The sequence below is a fragment of the Hemitrygon akajei genome, chromosome 1 (assembly GCF_048418815.1).
Source record: "Hemitrygon akajei chromosome 1, sHemAka1.3, whole genome shotgun sequence".
NCBI lineage: Eukaryota > Metazoa > Chordata > Chondrichthyes > Myliobatiformes > Dasyatidae > Hemitrygon > Hemitrygon akajei.
The window spans coordinates 71,327,069-71,346,242 of record NC_133124.1 but is presented as its reverse complement, the minus strand read 5'-3'; the positions used below and the strand labels follow the sequence as shown (position 1 = coordinate 71,346,242).

The 19,174-nt window shown below is 45.0% G+C and overlaps 1 protein-coding gene across 2 annotated transcripts in view; it reads right to left on the bottom strand.

The window, feature by feature from the left end:
• lama3 (laminin, alpha 3) overlaps positions 1-17,522 on the bottom strand; it is a 316,232-nt gene extending 298,710 nt beyond the window's left edge. Inside the window, exons 1-2 of one of the 2 annotated variants that reach the window (XM_073045511.1) lie at positions 17,226-17,522; positions 2,620-2,772 (exon numbers count right to left, since the gene is read on the bottom strand). In XM_073045511.1, the coding sequence (XP_072901612.1) occupies positions 2,620-2,772; positions 17,226-17,480 (408 nt within the window). In that variant the 5' untranslated portion in view covers positions 17,481-17,522. The remainder of the gene's footprint in view (positions 1-2,619; positions 2,773-17,225) is intronic. The other variant, XM_073045521.1, reaches the window with a different exon arrangement.
• Between the last annotated feature and the right edge of the window lie 1,652 nt (positions 17,523-19,174).

The window sequence follows — 19,174 nt, the reverse complement described above, 5'->3', positions numbered from 1 at the left end:
AAGAGCCACAGGTATTACAGGACAACACTGGACATTAAGAGCCTCAGGTACTGCAGGACAATGCTGGACATTAAGAACCTCAGGTACTCAGGTCTACCCCAATCAGCAAGTTGCTCATTGGCAGAAGAGATCTGATTGGTGTGGACCATGTTACTGCCCGTTACAGGAAGACAACAGAACTGATGCATGAAGGCAGTTTGCAGTCTAACTCGAGTGATTGTCTTAGACATTCTTTTGCAATCACAAGACCCTGTTAGACATTGATAATACAGCCTGCCACAAATTTGTTTCCCTTGTTTATTAGGGAGACAGACAGCGGGATAGCTGCATGGCCTCATATGTAGCAAGGACTAGATCTCAAGCCACAGGCTTGCCTGTTGCACCAGTCCAGGAGAGGGGACTCCAGAAGTGATGTCTATGCTGGGCTGGGGTCTGGCTGCTCCCCATTGATGCTGCCCTCCAGTGTTCAATCTGTGGAATGACAAGCTGGATTGTGTGCGTGTGTATGTTTGTTTGTGGACTTCTGAGAACTGCTTGTTTTTGCTGATAAACCCCATGTACTATCAACTTACAGGACTCGGGCTATATATATTTTTCTTGTGTGACTGTATGTTTACTTGCTATCTTATATGCGCTACGTGTTCCTTGTGCTGTATGTGGTGAACTACATATACCTGTCTGGACTGCTCCTGTGGCTCCTCCCACAGACCCCTGTATAAAGGCGATTGAGGCCTGAGCCCGGCCTCATTCTCCAGGATGTAGTGTTGTTCATTCCTCCAGTCAATAAAAGCCGATATCTCGCTTCTTACGTCTCAGAGTGAGTTATTGATGGTGCATCACTGTACACGACTGTTGGTACTGTGTTTTGCACCCAGAGCAACACCGTTTCGTTTGGCTGCTATAATGGGTGTTCATGAATGACACAAGCAAAGTATAAGGGGTATAGATAGCGTAAATGCAAGCAGGCTTTTTCCACTGAGGTTAGATGAGAACTAGAGGTCATAGCACAAGGGTGAAAAGTGAAATATTTAAGAGAAACATGAGGAGGAGTGGTGAGAGTGTGGAACGAGTTACCAGTAGAAGTGGTGGATGCGGGTTTGATTGCAACAATAAAGAGATGCTTAGATTAGTACATGGATGAGAGAATGCTTGCGCTTATTCACCAAACCAAAGACCAAGACAATCAGCCCATCGAGTCTGTTCCAACTCTTCACATAATCTCTCCAATTAGACCAACAAACAATCTGACAGGGTATAGGGTAAAAGGAAGTATCAACAATTTCTCCCCACCCCCCCCCCCCCCACAGACGGTGCTTGGCCCTTTGAGTGAGATTGCATGTGGCTCCAGATTCCAGCATCTGTAGTCTTTTGTGTCTCCATTTCACTCCTCCACTCTGAAGTGTCTTTAAGGAGTGCCCACTCTTAATAAGTTTTTCTCCTCTCCAATGGTATTTCTGAGACTCTTCTTCACTGCTCCCTCTGCAATCTCTGCTGCTCTCCTGCTCTTCAACCCAACTATTTCCCACCCCTTCTCCTCTCCTCTTGATACCGACCATCTCCCCTCTACTCTTTCAGTCCTGATGCAAGGTCTCGACCCGAAATGTCAACAATTCCTTCCCCTCAGAGCTGCTTGACCTGTTGAGTTCTTCCAGCAGGTTGTTTGTTGCTCCAGATTCCATCAGCTGCTGTCTCTGGAGTCTCCAATTAGACCCCCGTTTGCTGATCTGCTTCCTAATTTTAGCCTTTCTAAATATTTGTCCAATTCCCTTTTGAATCTGTTTTCACCGCGCTCTTGTGCAGCACACCCCAGATCTCAGTGTGCTATGTTTCTCTTCATCCATTCCCACAGTGTGTGAGGATTTCCTTCCATCAGGTACCCGATTTTCTCACCATTAGAAACAAATTCTTGTTACTGGTCGTGCGGACAGACTCTCATTACTCAGAGCATTGTGATTTTAGCTCAGCCCTTGACCTTGCTTCTCAGAGAAGAGCCATAGTCTGTACAGTCTCTCCACAACCAAAGCCCCTCACTGCTGGGACCTGTTAAGTCAGAGTATCAGAGAGCCATAGGGTCCAATGGCACAGAAGCTCTCTGATGACCATGACCATGTTGGCCAGCAAATACCCATCTATCTTACCCATCTATCACCACTTTGTCCATAGCTTCCTATGCTTTGGAGATACAAGAGCTCCGCCAGATATTTTTCATGCGAGTCTCTGCCTCCATCATTCCCTCAGGGAGTACATCCAGATTCCAACCACTCCATGGATGAGAGAATTATTCCTCATATGTCCTCCGAACCTCCTACCCCTATAGCTTCTAGCTTTAGACTCTTCTGCAATGGGAAAATGTTTCCAACCATTATGCCCCTCATAAATGTGTGCATCTCAATCAGGTGTTACCCCCCCCCATCAGCGTCCTCTGCTTAAAGGAGGATGGACCCAGCCTGATGAAACACTTCATCCCAGGCACACTCTGCTCCATCTCCAGTGCAGGTACATTACATGTTAGTGTGGAGACCAGAAGTGCACTCAGAACTCCGGTACCCTCTGCTGAAGCCTTTCTCAAGTGATGGTCAGCAAAGGACGGGTGACCATCCCCCAGAATCAGGTACTGACCTGACCGAAGTTGAGGGTGACGTTGACTTGATTGTAGTGAAGTCCACGAGACAACGGAGGGCTTTGCCACCAGCGTTCAGTGCCATCGATGGCGTTGGTGATCACGTGGGCTTTGTACACATCGTCAGACAAACAGTGGTCGCAGAACTGTCCCTGAAGAGAGAATTTCAGGATTAATTTAAAACTGAAGGGAGAACTCATATTTAACAGGCTGTGTAGTTCCAAGTAACACTCTGCATACTAATTAGACCATTACTTAACTAATTAACATAATAATAAGGCTCCAATGAACCTAAAACATCACTCGGTTTCCCTCTCCACAGATGCTACCTGGCCTGTTGAGTATTTCCAGCATTTTCTATTTTTATTTCAGATTCTAATTATCTGCTTTTTTTTTGCTTTTCAAACAGTAAACCAAAATTTATGCAAAAGCTTTTCCTCATATTCCATAGTTCTGTTGTTTCTGAGAGATTTCTGATCCTCATTTTCCCCGTGACTTTCACCTTGAGGCATATGAACCCTCCAGCTGTCTGTTTCCCCTTACCATTTGTAATTGGGGAATTCGTTTATTATTGTCACATGTACCGAGGTATATGAAAAACTGTTTTACAATGCCATCCATACAGATCAATTCATCATATCAGTACATCATAAAGTACAACAAAAATAACGGAATGCAGAATAGTGTTACACTTGCAGAAAAAGTGCAGAGCAAGCAGACAAGAAGGTGCAAGGTTAGATCAGGAGATCAAAAGTTCATCTTCAACACACAAGAGTTCTATTCCACAGTCTTATAACAGGAAGATGGAAGCTGTCCTTGAGCCTAGTGATATGTGCTTTCAGGCTTTTGTACCTTCTGCCCAGTGGGAGGGGGAGAAGAGAGAATGTCCAGGGTAGGTGGGCCACCCCCTTCCTCTGGTGCTCCCCCCCTTTCCTTTCTTCCATAGTCTTCTTCCTCTCCTATCAGATTCTCCCCTCTCCAGCCCTTTATCTCTTACACCAATCAACTTTCCAGCTCTTTACTTCACCCAGTTTCACTATCACCTACCACCTTGTACTTCCTCCCAACCCCCCCCCCCCCCCCATTGTCTTACTCTGACTTCTCATCTTTCTTTCCAGTCCTGATGAAGGGTCTTGGCCTGAAACATTGACTGTACTCATTTCCATAGATGCTGCCTGTCCCACTGAGTTCCTCCAGCATTTTGTGAGCGTAGGAAGAGTCCACGGAGGGGAGGCTGATTTCCGTGATGGACTGGCTCCATTCAAAACTCTACAGTTTATCATGACCACAGGCAGATCCGTTACCATACCAAACCATGATGCATCTGGATCAGATCCGTTACCATACCAAACCATGATGCACCCGGATCAGATCCGTTACCATACCAAACCATGATGCATCTGGATCAGATCCGTTACCATACCAAACCATGATGCATCTGGATCAAATCCATTACCATACCAAACCATGATGCATCTGGATCAGATCTGTTACCATACCAAACCATGATGCATCTGGATCAGATCCGTTACCATACCAAACCATGATGCATCTGGATCAGATCCGTTACCATACCAAACCATGATGCATCTGGATCAGATCTGTTACCATACCAAACCACAATGCATCCGGATCAGATCCGTTGCCGTACCGAGCCGCAATGCATCCGGATCGGATGCTCTCTGTGGTGCATCAACAGAAATTGATGAAAATCAAAAAGACATGGATAGGAAAGGATTAGAGAGAGATGATCCAAATGCCAGCAGATGGGACCACCAATCTATGGGAATGTCATAGATAAATGGGAACACATCAGAAACCACCACTAAAGTAACGCATCACTACTCTTACAGCACCAGTTGTTCCTCTCTGTGCCTTGTCACACATTGAGTGGCAACATTGCCATTTCTTTAGCATTTGTCTGTTTTTTTTACAAGGTTGTTACTAGCTCACCGCTCAAGCCAGCACGGATGGAAAGCATGCAAGGAGCTGGCGGGATTCAAACCTGGGACCATTCGCTTCAAAGTCCCATTCTGATGCCACTACACCAACAGTGACCCAGGTTCAATTCCGCCATGTCTGTAAGGAGTTCATATGATCTTCCCGAGACTACGTGGGGTTTCCCCTGTGTACACCAGTTTCCTCTCACATTCCAAAGACGTGGGAATTTGTAGGTGAATTGGTCATGAGTGGTGTGGGCTCATTGGGCTAGAAGGGCCCCTTTCTGTACTGCACTTTTAAATAAATAATAAGTAAGATAAAAACCGGCAGCAAATTTAGAAGAGGCTGCACAGGATAGGCTCAAGTATGGGCTGTGATGAGTGGGGGCATCAAGGACAAGAAGGCAGAACTGTGAAATTATAGTTCGGCTGCTTTGTTTTTAGTTTATCTGTTTCCTCGGTGCCCCGAGCTCAGTACCACAGAGAGGTGATCAGAAACTGACCCCGCAGGATAAACACTATCAGCAGAACACCAAGTGTCTGTTAAAGGCTCCAAGATTCACTTGCCAAAAAAAAAATGTCCCAACAATAAATTCGTCCTCCACGTGAGCTGACTTTAGAATGCAAATCACCATTCAACACACACTTCCGCAAAGAATAATACAAAACTGTTTCACAGGGAAGGGCTTATTACGTAAAGGAGATTAGTCTTTACTTGTGGGTAAGCTCCGTGCAGGATACAGCATCCGAGAGAACCTTACATTTCAGGCACATTAAATGTCTAATACCAGAGAGCAAGCATTTGAGATGAAGGGGAGAAGTTCACAGGACAGCTGCGAGGCACCTGTTTTTAAATAAAAACACAGAGAGTCGTGAGTGCCCGCAACAGGCTGCCAAGGGTGGTGCTGGAGTCAGACATGACAGAGGCATTTAAGAGAGTAAAAGGATATGGATATTTTACAGCCATAACACAGTAAGACATAGGAGCAGGTTAGGCCATTTAGCCCATTGAGTCTGCTCCATCAGACTCAAAATGTGAGGTGAGGTGAGGTGAGGTGAGGAATTTCAGGGTAGTTGACAGTTTCCCTGATGATAACATTGGCAGCAAGTGCATCCAACTGCAGTTCCTGACCGACAAGGTCAAGCAACTGCAGCAGGAGCTGAATATAGTCAGGACTATCCGGGAGCCTGTAAATCTCATAGATGAGACTTCTACTGAGGTGGCCACACCCAGAGATCGGGCTTCAGATAGTGGATGGGCGACCACCCGGGAGTAAGCAGCTAGTGCAGGGTTCCCCATGGCCATTTCCCTTCAGCAACAAGTATAACCCTTTGGATTCTGCTGGGGGGATGAGCTATCAATGCACAGCAACAAATGCCAAGCTAGTGGCACTGTAGCCAGCTCTGAGGCTCAGCAGGAAAGGTAAAAGGTAGGCAGAGCAATAGTCAGGGGGAGGGACAGGAGATTCTGTGGCCACGAAAAAGACACCAAGATGGTGTGTTGCCTCCAAGGTGCTGCGGCCCAGCATATCTCAGAGCGGCTGAAGAAGATTCTCAAGAGGGACGGTGAGCAGGCAGATGTCATGGTACACATTGATGTCAGGGGTAGGAAGGGGGAAAGAGGTCCTGCGCAGTGATTAAAGGGAGTTAGGGAAGAGGCTGAGGAGCAGGACCTCCGAGGTAGAATCTCTGGATTTCTCCCAATGCCGCATGCTACTCAGGGCAGGAGCAGCATGACGGTACAGATGAGGGAGTGAGTGAGGCTGAGGGAGTGGTGCAGGGGGCAGGGTTTCAGATATCTGGACCATTGGAATCCCTTTGGGGAAGGTACAAAAAAGACAGTGACACCTGAGCCCAAGGGGAACCAAAATCTTTGTGGGCAGGTTTGTTAGAGCTGTTGGGGAGCATTTAAACTAATTTGGCAAGGGGATGTGAACTGGAGTGATAGGGCTAAGGATTGTATTGAAAGGACAGGCAGGTAGGCGGGGTGCATCTGTTGGTAAAATCAAATCAGGTCCCTAGGAAGAGGTGACATATGACTGGAAGATGTCGAATCCTTGTGGGTAGAGTTAAGAAACTGCAAGAGTAAGAAAGCCCTGATGGGAGTTATATACAGGCACTCGAACAGTAGCCAGGATGCGGGAAATAAATTACAACAGGAGATAGAAATGGCATGAAATAAAGCCATTGTTATGATAGTCACGGGGGATTTCAATATGCGAGATTTGGAAAACCAGGTTGGTGCTGGATCCCAAGAGGATATTTGTAGAATGTCTATGAGATGACTTTTTAGAGTAACTTGTGATCGAGCCCACTAGGGGAAAGGCAATTACCAGATTTGATTAGGGTGCTTAAAGTAAAAAAGACAGCAATCATAATATGATAGAATTCACCCTGTAGTTTGAGAGGGAGAAGATAGAAATCAGGCGTATCAGTATTACAGTGGAGTAAAGAGAATTACAGAGGCATGAGAGGGGAGCTGGCCAAAGTTGATTGGAAGGGAATACTAGTATAGATATGGCAGAAGAGCAATGGCTGATGTTTCTGGGGGAAATTCAAAAGGCACGGGATAGATCCCAAAGACAAAGAAGTACTCTAAAGGGAAAATGAGGCAACCATGGCTGACAAGGGAAGTAAAAGACAGCAGACAAGCAAAAGAGAAGGCATATAACATAGCAATAATTAGTGGGAAGTTTAAGGATATGAAAGCCTTTAGAAACCAACAGAAGGCAACTAAAAAAACCATAAGAGAAAAGATGAACTTTAAAGGCAAGATATCCACTAATATCAAAGAGGATACCTATTTTTTTCCCAGATATATAAAAGACTAGACATTGGACCACTGGAAAATAATGCTGGAGAGGTAGTAATGAGGAAAAAAGAAATGGCAAACAAACTTACTAAGTATTTTGTATCAGTCTTCACTGTGGAAGACACTGGCAGTATGCCAGAAATTCAAGAGTGTCAGGGGGCAGAAGTGAGGATCATTACTATCACTAAGGAGAAAATCATTGGGAAGTTTAAAATTCTGAAGGTAAATAACTCACCTGGACCAAATGGACTACACCCCAAGGTTCTAAAAAAGGTAGCTGAAGAGATTGTGGAGGCAGTAGTAATGATCTTTCAAGAATCACTAGATTCTGGAGTGGTTCCAGAAGACTAGAAAATTACAAATCACTCCATTCTCTAAAAAAAAGTAAGAGAAGCAGAAAAAAAGGAAATTATAGGCCAGTTAACTCGACTTCAGTGGTTGGGAAGATGTTGGAGTCAGTTGTTAAGAATGAGGTATCGGGGTACTTAGGGGCACATGATAAATTAGGCCAATGTCAGTATGGCTTCCTTAAGGGAAAATCTTGCCTGAAAAATCTTTTGGGATTCCTTGAGGAAAGAACAGGCAGGATAGACAGTGTATGTTGTTTACTTGGATTTTCAGAAGGCCTTTGACAAGATACTACACACAAAGCTACTTAACAAGCTATGAGCTCATGGTATTACAGGGAAGATTCTAGCATGGACAAAACTGTGGCTGATTGGCAGGAGGCAAAGAGCAGGAATAAAGGGAACCTTTTCTGACTGGCTACAAGGGACTAGTGGTATTCCTTGGGGGGTAGGTATTGGGACAGCTTCTTTTCACATTATATTGTGCCCATAAAGAGTATTCACCCCCCTCCCTTGGAACTTTCCATGTTTTATTGTTTTACAACATTGAATCACAATGGATTTAATTTGGCTTTTTTGACATGGATCAACAGAAAAGACTCCTTTCATGTCAAAACGAAAACAAATTCCTACAAATTGGTCTAAATTTATTACAATTATTAAACAGAAAATACTTGATTGCATAATTATGCACCCTCTTTAAGTCAGTTCTTAGTAGATGTATTCAGTATTTGACAGCAATTACAGCCTTGAGTCTGTGTGGATAAGAAGCTCAGGCTCTGTCAGATTCCATGGGGATTGTGAGTGAACAGCCTTTTCAAGTCCAGCCACAAATTCTCAATTGGATTGAGGTCAGGACTCTGACTTGGCCACTCCAGGACATTAACTTTGTTGTTTTTAAGCCATTCCTGTGCATCTTCGGCTTTATGCTTGGTGTCATTGTCTTGCTGGAAAAGAAATCTTCTCCCAAGTCACAGTTCTCCTGCAGACTGCATCAGGTTTTCCTCCAGGATTTCCAGGGCCTGCTGCAGTGAAGCATCTCCCAGCATGATGCAGCCACTACCATACTTCACAGAAGGGATGGTGTGTTTTGAAGATGTGCAGTGTTTGGCTTACACCAAACAGAGCATTTAGTCTGGTGGCAAAAAAGCTCAATTTTGGTTTCATCAGACCATAGAATCTGCTTCCAGCTGACTTCAGAGTCTCCCACATGCCTTCTGGCTAACTCTAGCCAAGATTTCACCTGAAGTTTTTTTCAACAGTGGCTTTCTCTTTGCCACTCTCTCATAAAGCTGCGACTGGTGAAACACCCGGGCAACAGTTGTTGTATGCGCAGTCTCTCCCATCTCAGCCACTGAAGCTTGTAACTCCTCCAGATTTGTTATAGGTGTCTTGTTGACCTCCCTCACTAGTCCCCTTCTTGAACATTCACTCAGTTTTTGAGGATGGCTTGCTCTAGGCAGATGTATAGCTGTGCAATATTCTTTCCATTTCTTAATGATTGACTTAACTGTATTCCAAGGGATATTCAATGACCTGGACATTTTCGTGTATGCACCTCCTGGCTTGTGCTTTTCATAGAGTTGTTTGGCATGTTCTTGTGTCTTCATGGTGTAGATTTTGCCAGGATACCGACTCACCAGCAATTGGATCTTCCAGATACAGGTGTGATTTACTACAATCAATTGAAACACCTTGACTGCACACAGGTGATCTCTAATTAACCAATTATGTGACTTCTAAAACCATTGGCTGCACCAGTGATGATTTGGTGTGTTATATTAAAGGGGTTGAATACTTATGCAATCAATTATTTTGTGTTTTATAATTATAAGTAATTTAGATCACTTTGTAGAGATCTGTATTCACTTTGACATTAAAGAGTCTTTTTCAGTCAGTGTCAAAAAAAGCCAAATTAAATCCACTGTGATTCAATGTTGTAAAATAATAAAATACAATAATTTCCAGGGGCTAATTTCTTTTTATAGGCACTGTATGTCAAAGATTTGGATGACAGAATTTATGGCTTTGTGGCCAAGTTTGCATTCAATACAAAGATATGTAGAGGCCCAAGTAGTGTTGAGGAAGCAGAGAGTCTGCTGAAGGGCTTGGACAGATTGGGAAAATGGGCAAAGAAAGATGTGGCTGATGGAATATAGTGTAGGGAAGTGTATGGTTGTGCACTTTGGTAGATGGAATAAAGGCATAGACTATTTTCTAAATGGGAAGAAAATTCAAAAATCAGAGGTGCAAAGGGTCTTGGGAATCCTTGTGCAGGATTCCCTAAAGATTAACTTGCAAGTTGGGTCAGTGATAAGGAAGACAAATGCAATGTTAGCATTCATTTCAAGAGGATTAGAATATAACAGCAAGGGTGTAACGCTAAGGCTTTATAAGGCATTGGTCAAACCACACTCGGAGAACTGTGAGTAATTTTGGGTCTCTTATCTAAGAAAAGATGTACTGGCATTGAGAGTGCCTAGCGGAGGTTCATGACAAGGATTCTAGGAATGGAAGTGTAAACGTGTAAGGAGCAGTTGGTGTCTCTGGGCTCATTGGAGTTTAGAAGAATGAGAGGGGATCTAATTGAAACCTATTGATATTGTGGAGAGAATGGTTTCTATAGTGGGTGAGTCAAGAACCAGAGGACACAGCCTCAGAATAGAGGGACGTCCATTTAGAACAGAGATGAGGATTTATTTAACTTGAGGGTGGTGAATCTGTGGAATTTATTGCTACGACAGCTGTGGGGGCAAGTCATTGAACATATTTAAAGCGAATGTTGATAGGTTCTTGATTAGTCATAGTTTCAAAGGTTACAGGGAGAAGGCAGGAGAATGGGGTTGACAAGGATAATAAATCAGCCATGATGGAACGGCAGAGCAGACTCAATGGGTGGAATTGCCTAATTCTGCTCCTATATCTTATGGTCAGAAAGATCTTATCGTTCAATGATTGCTAATTCAGTTTCACTCTCAATTACCCTGCTTTGATGCTCTTACTAATCAAGAACCTGTCAACCGTCACTTTAAGCATACCCAATGACTTGACCTCCATAGCCACCTGTGGCAATGAATTCCACAGTCTCCAGCTAAAGAAGTTCCTTCTCACCTCTGTTCTAAATGGACGTCCTTCTATTCTAAGGCTGTATTCTCTGGTCCTAGCCACACCCACTATCGGAAACATCCTCTCCACATCCAGTCTATCTAAGCCTTTCAATATTCAATAGCTTTCAATGAGATCTCAAAATGGATAGGCTGGATCTGTTTTTCCTGGAGCATAGGAAGCTGAGGAATGGCTTTGGAAAGATTCAGAAAATCATGATGGGCAGAAATAATGTGAATGTTCAAGGATTTTCCCAGGCTTAAAGTCTAAAACTAGAGCACACAAGTTTAATATGAGAGCAGAAAGATTTAAAGAGGACCTGAGTGTCAAATTTTTCCACACAGATGGTGGTAGGTACTGTATATGGGACCAGCTACCAGATGAAGTGATAGAGGCAGATGGAATTACAACATCTGAAGGACATTTGGACAGCTTCATGGATAGAAAGTTTCAGAGGGATGTGGGTCAAATGTGGGCAAGTGGGATTAGGCCAGGGAGACAACTTGTTCAGCATGGACAAGTTGGACCAGAGGGTCTGTTTCTGTACTATATAGCTCCCTAACATTGAGAAAACCCCATTCATATCACGTTCTCTGAACCCCTTCACAGGTTGGATCGATGAATTCATTTCATACCTACTGATGAAGCAGCTTGAAATAGAACAGAGAGGGAATGCTTTCATGGTTCTCCAAGTAGATTCCAAGGATGCCGTATTTACTGGTGAGGAGAGATTAATCACACCATGGGTAGAATTTGGTCAATGCTCACAATATGGATCTGGCACAAGAGGATAGTGAGATCAACTGTGATCTTAGGGAATGGTAAGAGCAGGCTCAAGGGGCCGAATAGCCTCCTTCTCCCTATTTTCCTATATTTTTTATGTTCTGAACATTTGGTCTTTGAACAAGCACCCAATGTAATATTCTGCCAGATTAAAATACAAGGGCTCTACTTAGTTAGGAACCTTGGTCAACATGGACAAGTTGGGTTGAAGGGCCTATTTCAGTGAGGTCCACTGCTGTATAATGCTATGTCTCCAAGCAAATATTTCTAAAGCACATTAACATATTTTCAGGGCTTCTCAAGGAACTACTTCAAAGTGCAGAGAAAACCCCTGTGTACATTAGCAATACGAAAGGAAATGAAGAGAAATGACTCAAGTTATTGGTTGTAATTTTAAACACTTATGCTGAAAAACAGCAAGGCAGTAAACCTTCTGAGGTGCCTCAATTGGCAAAATATATACTGTAGTGTGAAAGCATGCTGATGTGCTTTAGTTCCCTGGTTGAGAACGTTGTTGTAGCTGCTATAGAGGCATAGAGGCCCTTTGCCAGTCTTTGTAAGTGCATTCTAAAAGAAGGCATGACGCAGCTATTTTTCATTAGGAGTTTGAGGAGGTTTGGTATGTCATCAAAGACTCTCGCAAATTCCTATAGATGTACCATCGAGAGCATTCTAACTGTTTCAGGAACAGCTTCTCACCCTCTGCCATCAGATTTCTTAATGGGCAATGAACCCATGAACACTACCTCACTATTTCTGCCCTCTCTTTATGCACAACATACATATATATATATATATATCTTATTATAATTTATAGTGTTTTATTATGTATCGCACTGTACTACTACCAAAAAACAAATTTCACGTGCGTCAGTGATATTAAACCCGATTCTGAATCATTTCATGCCGACCACAGTGCCCACCCAGCTAGTCCCAATTTCCTGCATTCAGCCATATCCCTCGAGCCCCTGCCCCTCCACGTACCTATCCAAATACTTCTTAAATGATAACTATTGTGCCTCCCTCAAACACTTCCTCCGGCAATTTGTTCCATCACCTTCTACATGAAAAAGCTGCTCCTCGGGTCTCTATTCACTTTAAATGTGTCCCCTAGTTTCGTACTCCCCTGCTCTGGGCAAAAAACTGTTACCAACCATCATATCTATGTCTCTCAAACGCTTAAACACTTTGAGGGTAATCTTAAAGATGTGTTCTCCTACATGCCAAATTGTGTTTGTACTTTTGAACAGGACTACTTACATAAGTCACTATGCACAACTCCTCTAGCTCAGGAAATGACTCAAGCTGCCTCATAAAAGCATTAATAGATAAGATGGCTTATTCAAGGAGGTTGGTCAGCATTTTATGCGAAAGAAGCGGAGGGACTCACCCAGGAAACTTCAGAGCTTCAGGAAGGGATGGGACTAGAGGCCAAGGTCAGAGAGAGGATCTGAAAGGTTTGCCAAAAAACACAAACTCAAGAATAGCATCAATCAGAGGCTCTAATTGGAGACACGGTAGAATACACATGCTAGAATCTGAAGCAATATACAACCTGCTGGAAGAACTCAGCAGGTTAAACAGCATCTCTGGGAGGAAAGAAATTGTCAACATTTTGGGGTGAGACTTTTCATTCGTCCTGATGCAGGATTTTGACCCAAAACGTTAACAATTCCTTTTCTCCCCACAGATGCTGCCTGATCCATTGAGCTCTTCCAGCAGCTGGTGTGTTGTTCCAGGTTCCAATGACTGTTGTCTCTTATGCCTCTGATTTCAAAGCTGACGAGAAGAAATTATAGAAATGAGCAGGCTGAACTTACGCAGAGCTTTGAACACAAGGAGAAGTGAGAGAGGTGGTGCTGAGGCTGAGTTGTGAACTGTCCAAATTAACACATCAACGGGCAAAAGGCAGAACATAGACAGGCAATGGAAAGAATCAACCATGTGGCCAATCATCGACCCATCATGTAACTTACAGTGACCAAAACTCAGACTCAATGCTTCAGGAACAGTTCTTCCCCTCCACCATCAGACTTCTGAATGGTTCACAAAACCATGAACACTACATCACTACTTTGCTCCCTTTTTGCACTAATTATTCATTTATTTAATATTTCTTATTGTAACTTATAGTATTTTTATGTATTCCAATGTTCTGCTGCCACAAAACTACAAATTTCACAGCAAACTTTATGTCAGTGATAATAAAGCTGATTCTGATTAATACTGCACACCCAATCCCTTGCCCATTCACGTGACTATCATGCCTTTTTATAATTCATCACATAGATTTAAGTATGACCTGTCCGGAGCTTATTACATCACCTATAGAATGGCCTTTCACATGAATTGTAAAATGATTTATACAACACAGGAAAAGGCCCTTCAGCCCATACATGTCCATGCAGACCAAGATGTAATGTATATTCAAACTAATCCCATTTCTCAGCACTTGGCTTATACCCATCTAAACTTTCAACATCCATGTACCTGTCCATGAGATATAAATGAACCTCATGTTTCTGCCTCCGTCCCTTACTCTGACAGCTGGTTCTTTATATCTGCCACCCGCTCTGTAAATGAAGTTGCCCCTGAGGTTCTCTGAGGTTTGAGATGGACTCAGCTAGCTCCATCATGGCCACTAGCCCCACCCCCCCCCCCCCCCCCCCCCACCATCGTGGATATTTGCTCCACATATGAGAAGCATTTGGTGGCTCTGGGCCTCCGCTCACTGGAATTCAGAAGAATGAGGGGTGATCTCACAGAACCTCTTCTCACTACTATGATCAGGGAGGAGGTACAGGAACCTAAAGGTGTACACTCATCATTTTAGGAACAATTTCCTCCTCTCCACCATCAAGTTTCCAAAGGTCCATGGATCTGTGAACTTTTATTAGTACTTTTGTATTGCACTATCTATTCTGGAATTTTATGACTTTGCACTGTACTGCTGCCACAAAGCAACAAATTTCATGACATATCAGTGATAATAAAGCTGATTCTTTTATTAATTTTTTCATCTCTAACCTTAGAACTGTGGCCTCTAGTTTTCAATTTCCCAATCCAGGGAAAAAAAGACTATTCATCCTTTCCATGATTTAATATAGCTCTGTGAGGTCACCCATCAGTCTCTTGCTCTCCTGGAGTCTGTCATGTGATTGATCAGATGACCGGTTGTGTAACCTATCATGTGACCTAGCACCTGACCTACTGGCATGACACATTGTCTCACCTGACCTGTGACTTTGTGGGACTTGCACTTAACCTCCTTGAGCCATAGTCCCTCCAGCAGTTGGGGCAGGAGGTGGCCATAGTGACACAAGAGGCTGTGGATGCTGGAATCTAGGGCAAAATAAAAAACAATCTGCTGGAAGATTGGGCAATAACTGTGGAGGAATAGGGATGGTCAACATTTTAGGTCAAGACCCTGCCTCAGGACTGGAGTACCCTTTGTATCACAGCACGAGACATTGGAGAGACCATACTCTGTGCAGCCTAGCTGCTCAGCTATAGCGTTAATGCTGTAAAGGGTGTGAAAAAATTCACAAGAACATTACTGGGACTGGAGAGATCAGAAAAATGGAGAGGATGGATAGGCTGCAACAGATTCCCCTGGAGTAAAGGAGGATGAGATTTATAAAATGATGAAAGGCATGGAGAAGCTGAATGATCGCAGTATTTTCCCAGACAGCAGGTGAGTCCAGAACCAAGGGCAAGAGAGGAAAGATTTAAAAGGAATGAGGGTTCCTTTTCACACAGAGGGTGGTGAAAATATGCCAGGCAGGTAAAATTATGAGGTTTAAAACATTTGGAAAAGTACATGGATAGGAAAGGTTCAGAGGGACAAAGACCAAATGCAGATAAATAGGACTGCCTCAGCTAGAACACTTTAATACGGTATGTAAAGCCCTGGCTAGGCTAGGCTGCTCTCGGAGTAGTACTCCATTCAGCTCTGGTTGCCCCATTACATGATGAACGTGGGCAGGGTGCAGAAGTAGTTCACCAGGATGCTGCTGGGTTGGAGGGTATGAGTTATAAGGAGGTTGGACTAACTTGGGCTGTTTTCTCCGAAGCATCAGAGGCTGAATTTATACAATTATGAGAGGCACGGATGGGGTAGACAGTCAAGATCTTCTTCCCAGGTTAGAAATGCCAAATACTAGAAGCCGTAGTTTTAAGCTGAAAGGAGGAAAGTTTAAACTGGGATGTGCAGGGTAAGATTTTTTACACAGTGAGCGGTGTGTTCCCGGACCGGATTGCCGGGGGGGGGGGGGGGGGGGGGGGTGGTTGAAGCAGATACCAAGAAGCTGTAGGACAGACACGTGAATGCGCAGGGAATGGATGGAGGGGGATCATGTGCAGGAGGAAGGGATTTAGTTTAATTTGGTAACGCGTTTGGCACTGACGTCGTGGGCCGAATAGCTAGTTCCTGCACTGTAGTGATGGCTGTCTATGATTGCCACGGCCTGGGCTGAAGGGCCAGACCTTGTGCTGTATGACTCTGTGGCCGAGTGGATGCGGCCACTGTATGAGGAGCATCATAAGGTCTACTCACACCAAACTGCAAGTGCATGGACCTGGTACCTCAATATCCAGCCCAGCCCTCCACGCGGCCGTGTGACCCGCCAGCCGCCAATGGATGAGGCCTACCCCGCTTCCAACCTCAGTGGGCACCAACTCTCCGCCCCTGCTGCAGATCCTCCCAAAAAACACAAAGGTGGAAGGGGCACATCAGATAGCCAGCGAGTCCAGCAGCGTCTGTGGGAAGGGATCTGGAGAGTAGAATCTCCCTCCAGAGAACCCACCCCCTCCCCAGATCTAGGGATCTTCTCGAAGGCGCGGAGTCTGCAGAGGGAGCTGGACTTGGGGCTGATGACATGTACACCTTTGGCCCAGGGGTCCCGTCACCCACCCCCCAGCGTGTAATGGGACAAGGTGAGGTACATATTCAAGGTCTGGGGCAATTGCTGGTGGGGTTCGGCTTCGCGGGGAGCGGACACTCCCCACTGTGGAGCAGCCCTTAATCACAAGGGGGTAAGGGGTCGGCGGTGGCCGGATCCCACGACACGGTGGGTTCTACTCCCGCTCCTGATCATCCTTTCGGGAGGCCGGACACTTATACCCCGCCGCACCGGGCCACCGTGGAGAGAGCGGCCGGTGGAGACCCGGGTCCGCTTCCCGTCCCCGGAAGGTTCAATGGCGGTTTACGGTCTCACACACCGATACACACTCACCATACACCTTCACACGCCACTATCACAGTCACAACCCCCCTCACACTTAGTCACATTTACTCATACACGCGGACTCACACGCACACCACACTGTCTCATACTCAACACGCATTCCCACACGACTCTGACAGTCACTCCTTCCCGCCACCCTCACACTGACAAACACGCCGCCTGCTCTGCCTCTGTTTCTCCGACTTTCATTCTTTAATACCCCCTTCCAAAATCCACTCACTCCAAACGTCAAACCCGGCTCCCACAGAACTCTGGATCCGCCACTCGGCCCATTGTGACGTTGCTGGCCCCATTGCCCCCAACAAGCCCCGTGATCCCTGCCCGTCCCCCGTTCGGAGCCGCCTGGTCAGTGTCCCGCCAGCAAGCTGATACCTGAATAGTCTGACTGGAGGCACCGGCGGCCGGCCCGCCTACCAGTTTACAGTAAAGGTCCCGTCTGGGCCGCCGCGATCCGTCTTCTCCGCAAGTGGCCGTGGCCCAGATCTCAGCCCCCTGGGCAATGTTCAAGTAAGGTGGGTGGAGGCTGAAGCCATTCAGCCGGTCCGGTGTTCCCTGACCATCGGCCGTGCGGCCGGACTGCAGGAGCACAGCCCAGAGCAGCAGACTTGTCCTCGACCCTCTCGCCATCTTCCCAAGCTCTGGGCTCCCTCCCTCCCTCACCGAAGACCAACTACACACCCTCTCCTGCCCAGGAACTAGGATCGCGAGGAAATCCTGGCTGAACGACTTAGAAATAATCATTGTTCCCAACTTCTATATTTAGAAGCTTGTTTTTAAAAAGTATCCTAATTGGTGTTCATATTTGAAGTTAAATATAAAGTCTGTATCTTGTTGCAAAAGTAATATTCTACCTATTAAATGCAAAGAGCACTTATTTGCATTCTGTGGTGAAGTACTGTACATTTGGATTAATATTGAATTGTATGGGCACTCTACAGCAGAGAGGTAATATGAGTGGGTTGGCTGAAAATAAAGGAGCAGACTCGGCGCTTCGGCCAACTATAGATCCACACACACACACGCGTGCTCAAGAGAAGTGGATAAAATCTTCGAGTTTGCACTTTCTGTGAAGTTATTTTATTGAGCAAATTCCATCTGGTTCGATGACTTCCCCGTGACAACCGGACCTCCTTAACCGATTAACTTAAAAATCGGCGTTCTCGGAAACTTCGGTGACTGCACATTTAGCTTCTTGGCTCCTATCCAGGGACTGAAATCCAGGAATAAAAGGCAATGTACAAGTCCGAGCATACCTTTCCAGACAGTTAAAGTGTTTAGCATTCTTTCCTCGCGAACTCCGTATTTTCAGAAAATACAGGCACGTCTTACACGCGCTCATCCTCTCATCCCACTCCTCAGCTCAGAGACAAGCTCGGGTCAGCATTGCTAAACTGAGTTCGGAGTGTGTGCTGCTCAGGATTTTCAGCATCTCGTGTGCTTATGTGATAAATTAGTGTCCTTCTCACTTGATTTTGGAAGGCTGTGCATGCGGACTCTCAATGTTTCCATGAAATTGGACATGGCAAGCGAGAGAAGTCTGCCGATGCTGGAATCTGGGGCATCTGCTGACTTGTTCTCGAACCTCTTGCCATCTTCCCACACAAGCTGCTGGAGGAACTCTGTGAGTCCGACAGCATCTCTTGGGGGGTGGACAGTTGTCATTTTGGGTCGAGACCCTTCAGCTGGACTGATAGAGATGGGGGGGGGGGGGAATAGCCTGTATAAAGAGGTGGAGGGAATGGGGCAAGGGCCTGGATAGTACTGGTTTAAAGGTGTATAGGCTAAATGCACACAAATGGAACTCATTTTAAAGTAAAAAGTAAATTTATTACCAAAGTATGGAATTGTTACCACATACCTTGAGATTCTTGTAGGCATTTTCAGGAAAAATAAAAAGTGCAATGGAACTTACAAAAAAAACTATAAACAAAGAACGACAACCTACCAATGTGCAAAAGAAGACAAAGTGCTCAAATAAGTTGAAAAGAGTCCTTGAAAGTGAGTCTGTAGATCATGGTTGTGAGTGAAGTTATCCACATGGATTTGGGAGCCTGAGAGTTACAGAGTAATAGCTGTTCCTGAACCTGGTGGTGTGGGACCTGAGACTTCTGTACCTCCTGCCCTATGATAATAGTGAGAAGAGAGCATGGCTTGGGTGGTGGAGGCCTTTGTGACAGATAATGCTTTCTTGTTTGGTGCTCCATGTAAATGTACTTTATAGCAGGGGAGGCTTTACATGCGATGAGCACCATGGTTGACATGGATACTTCAGGCTGAAGGTCATGTTTCTAAGAGCTGGCAAGTGATTGGTGGATGAGGGG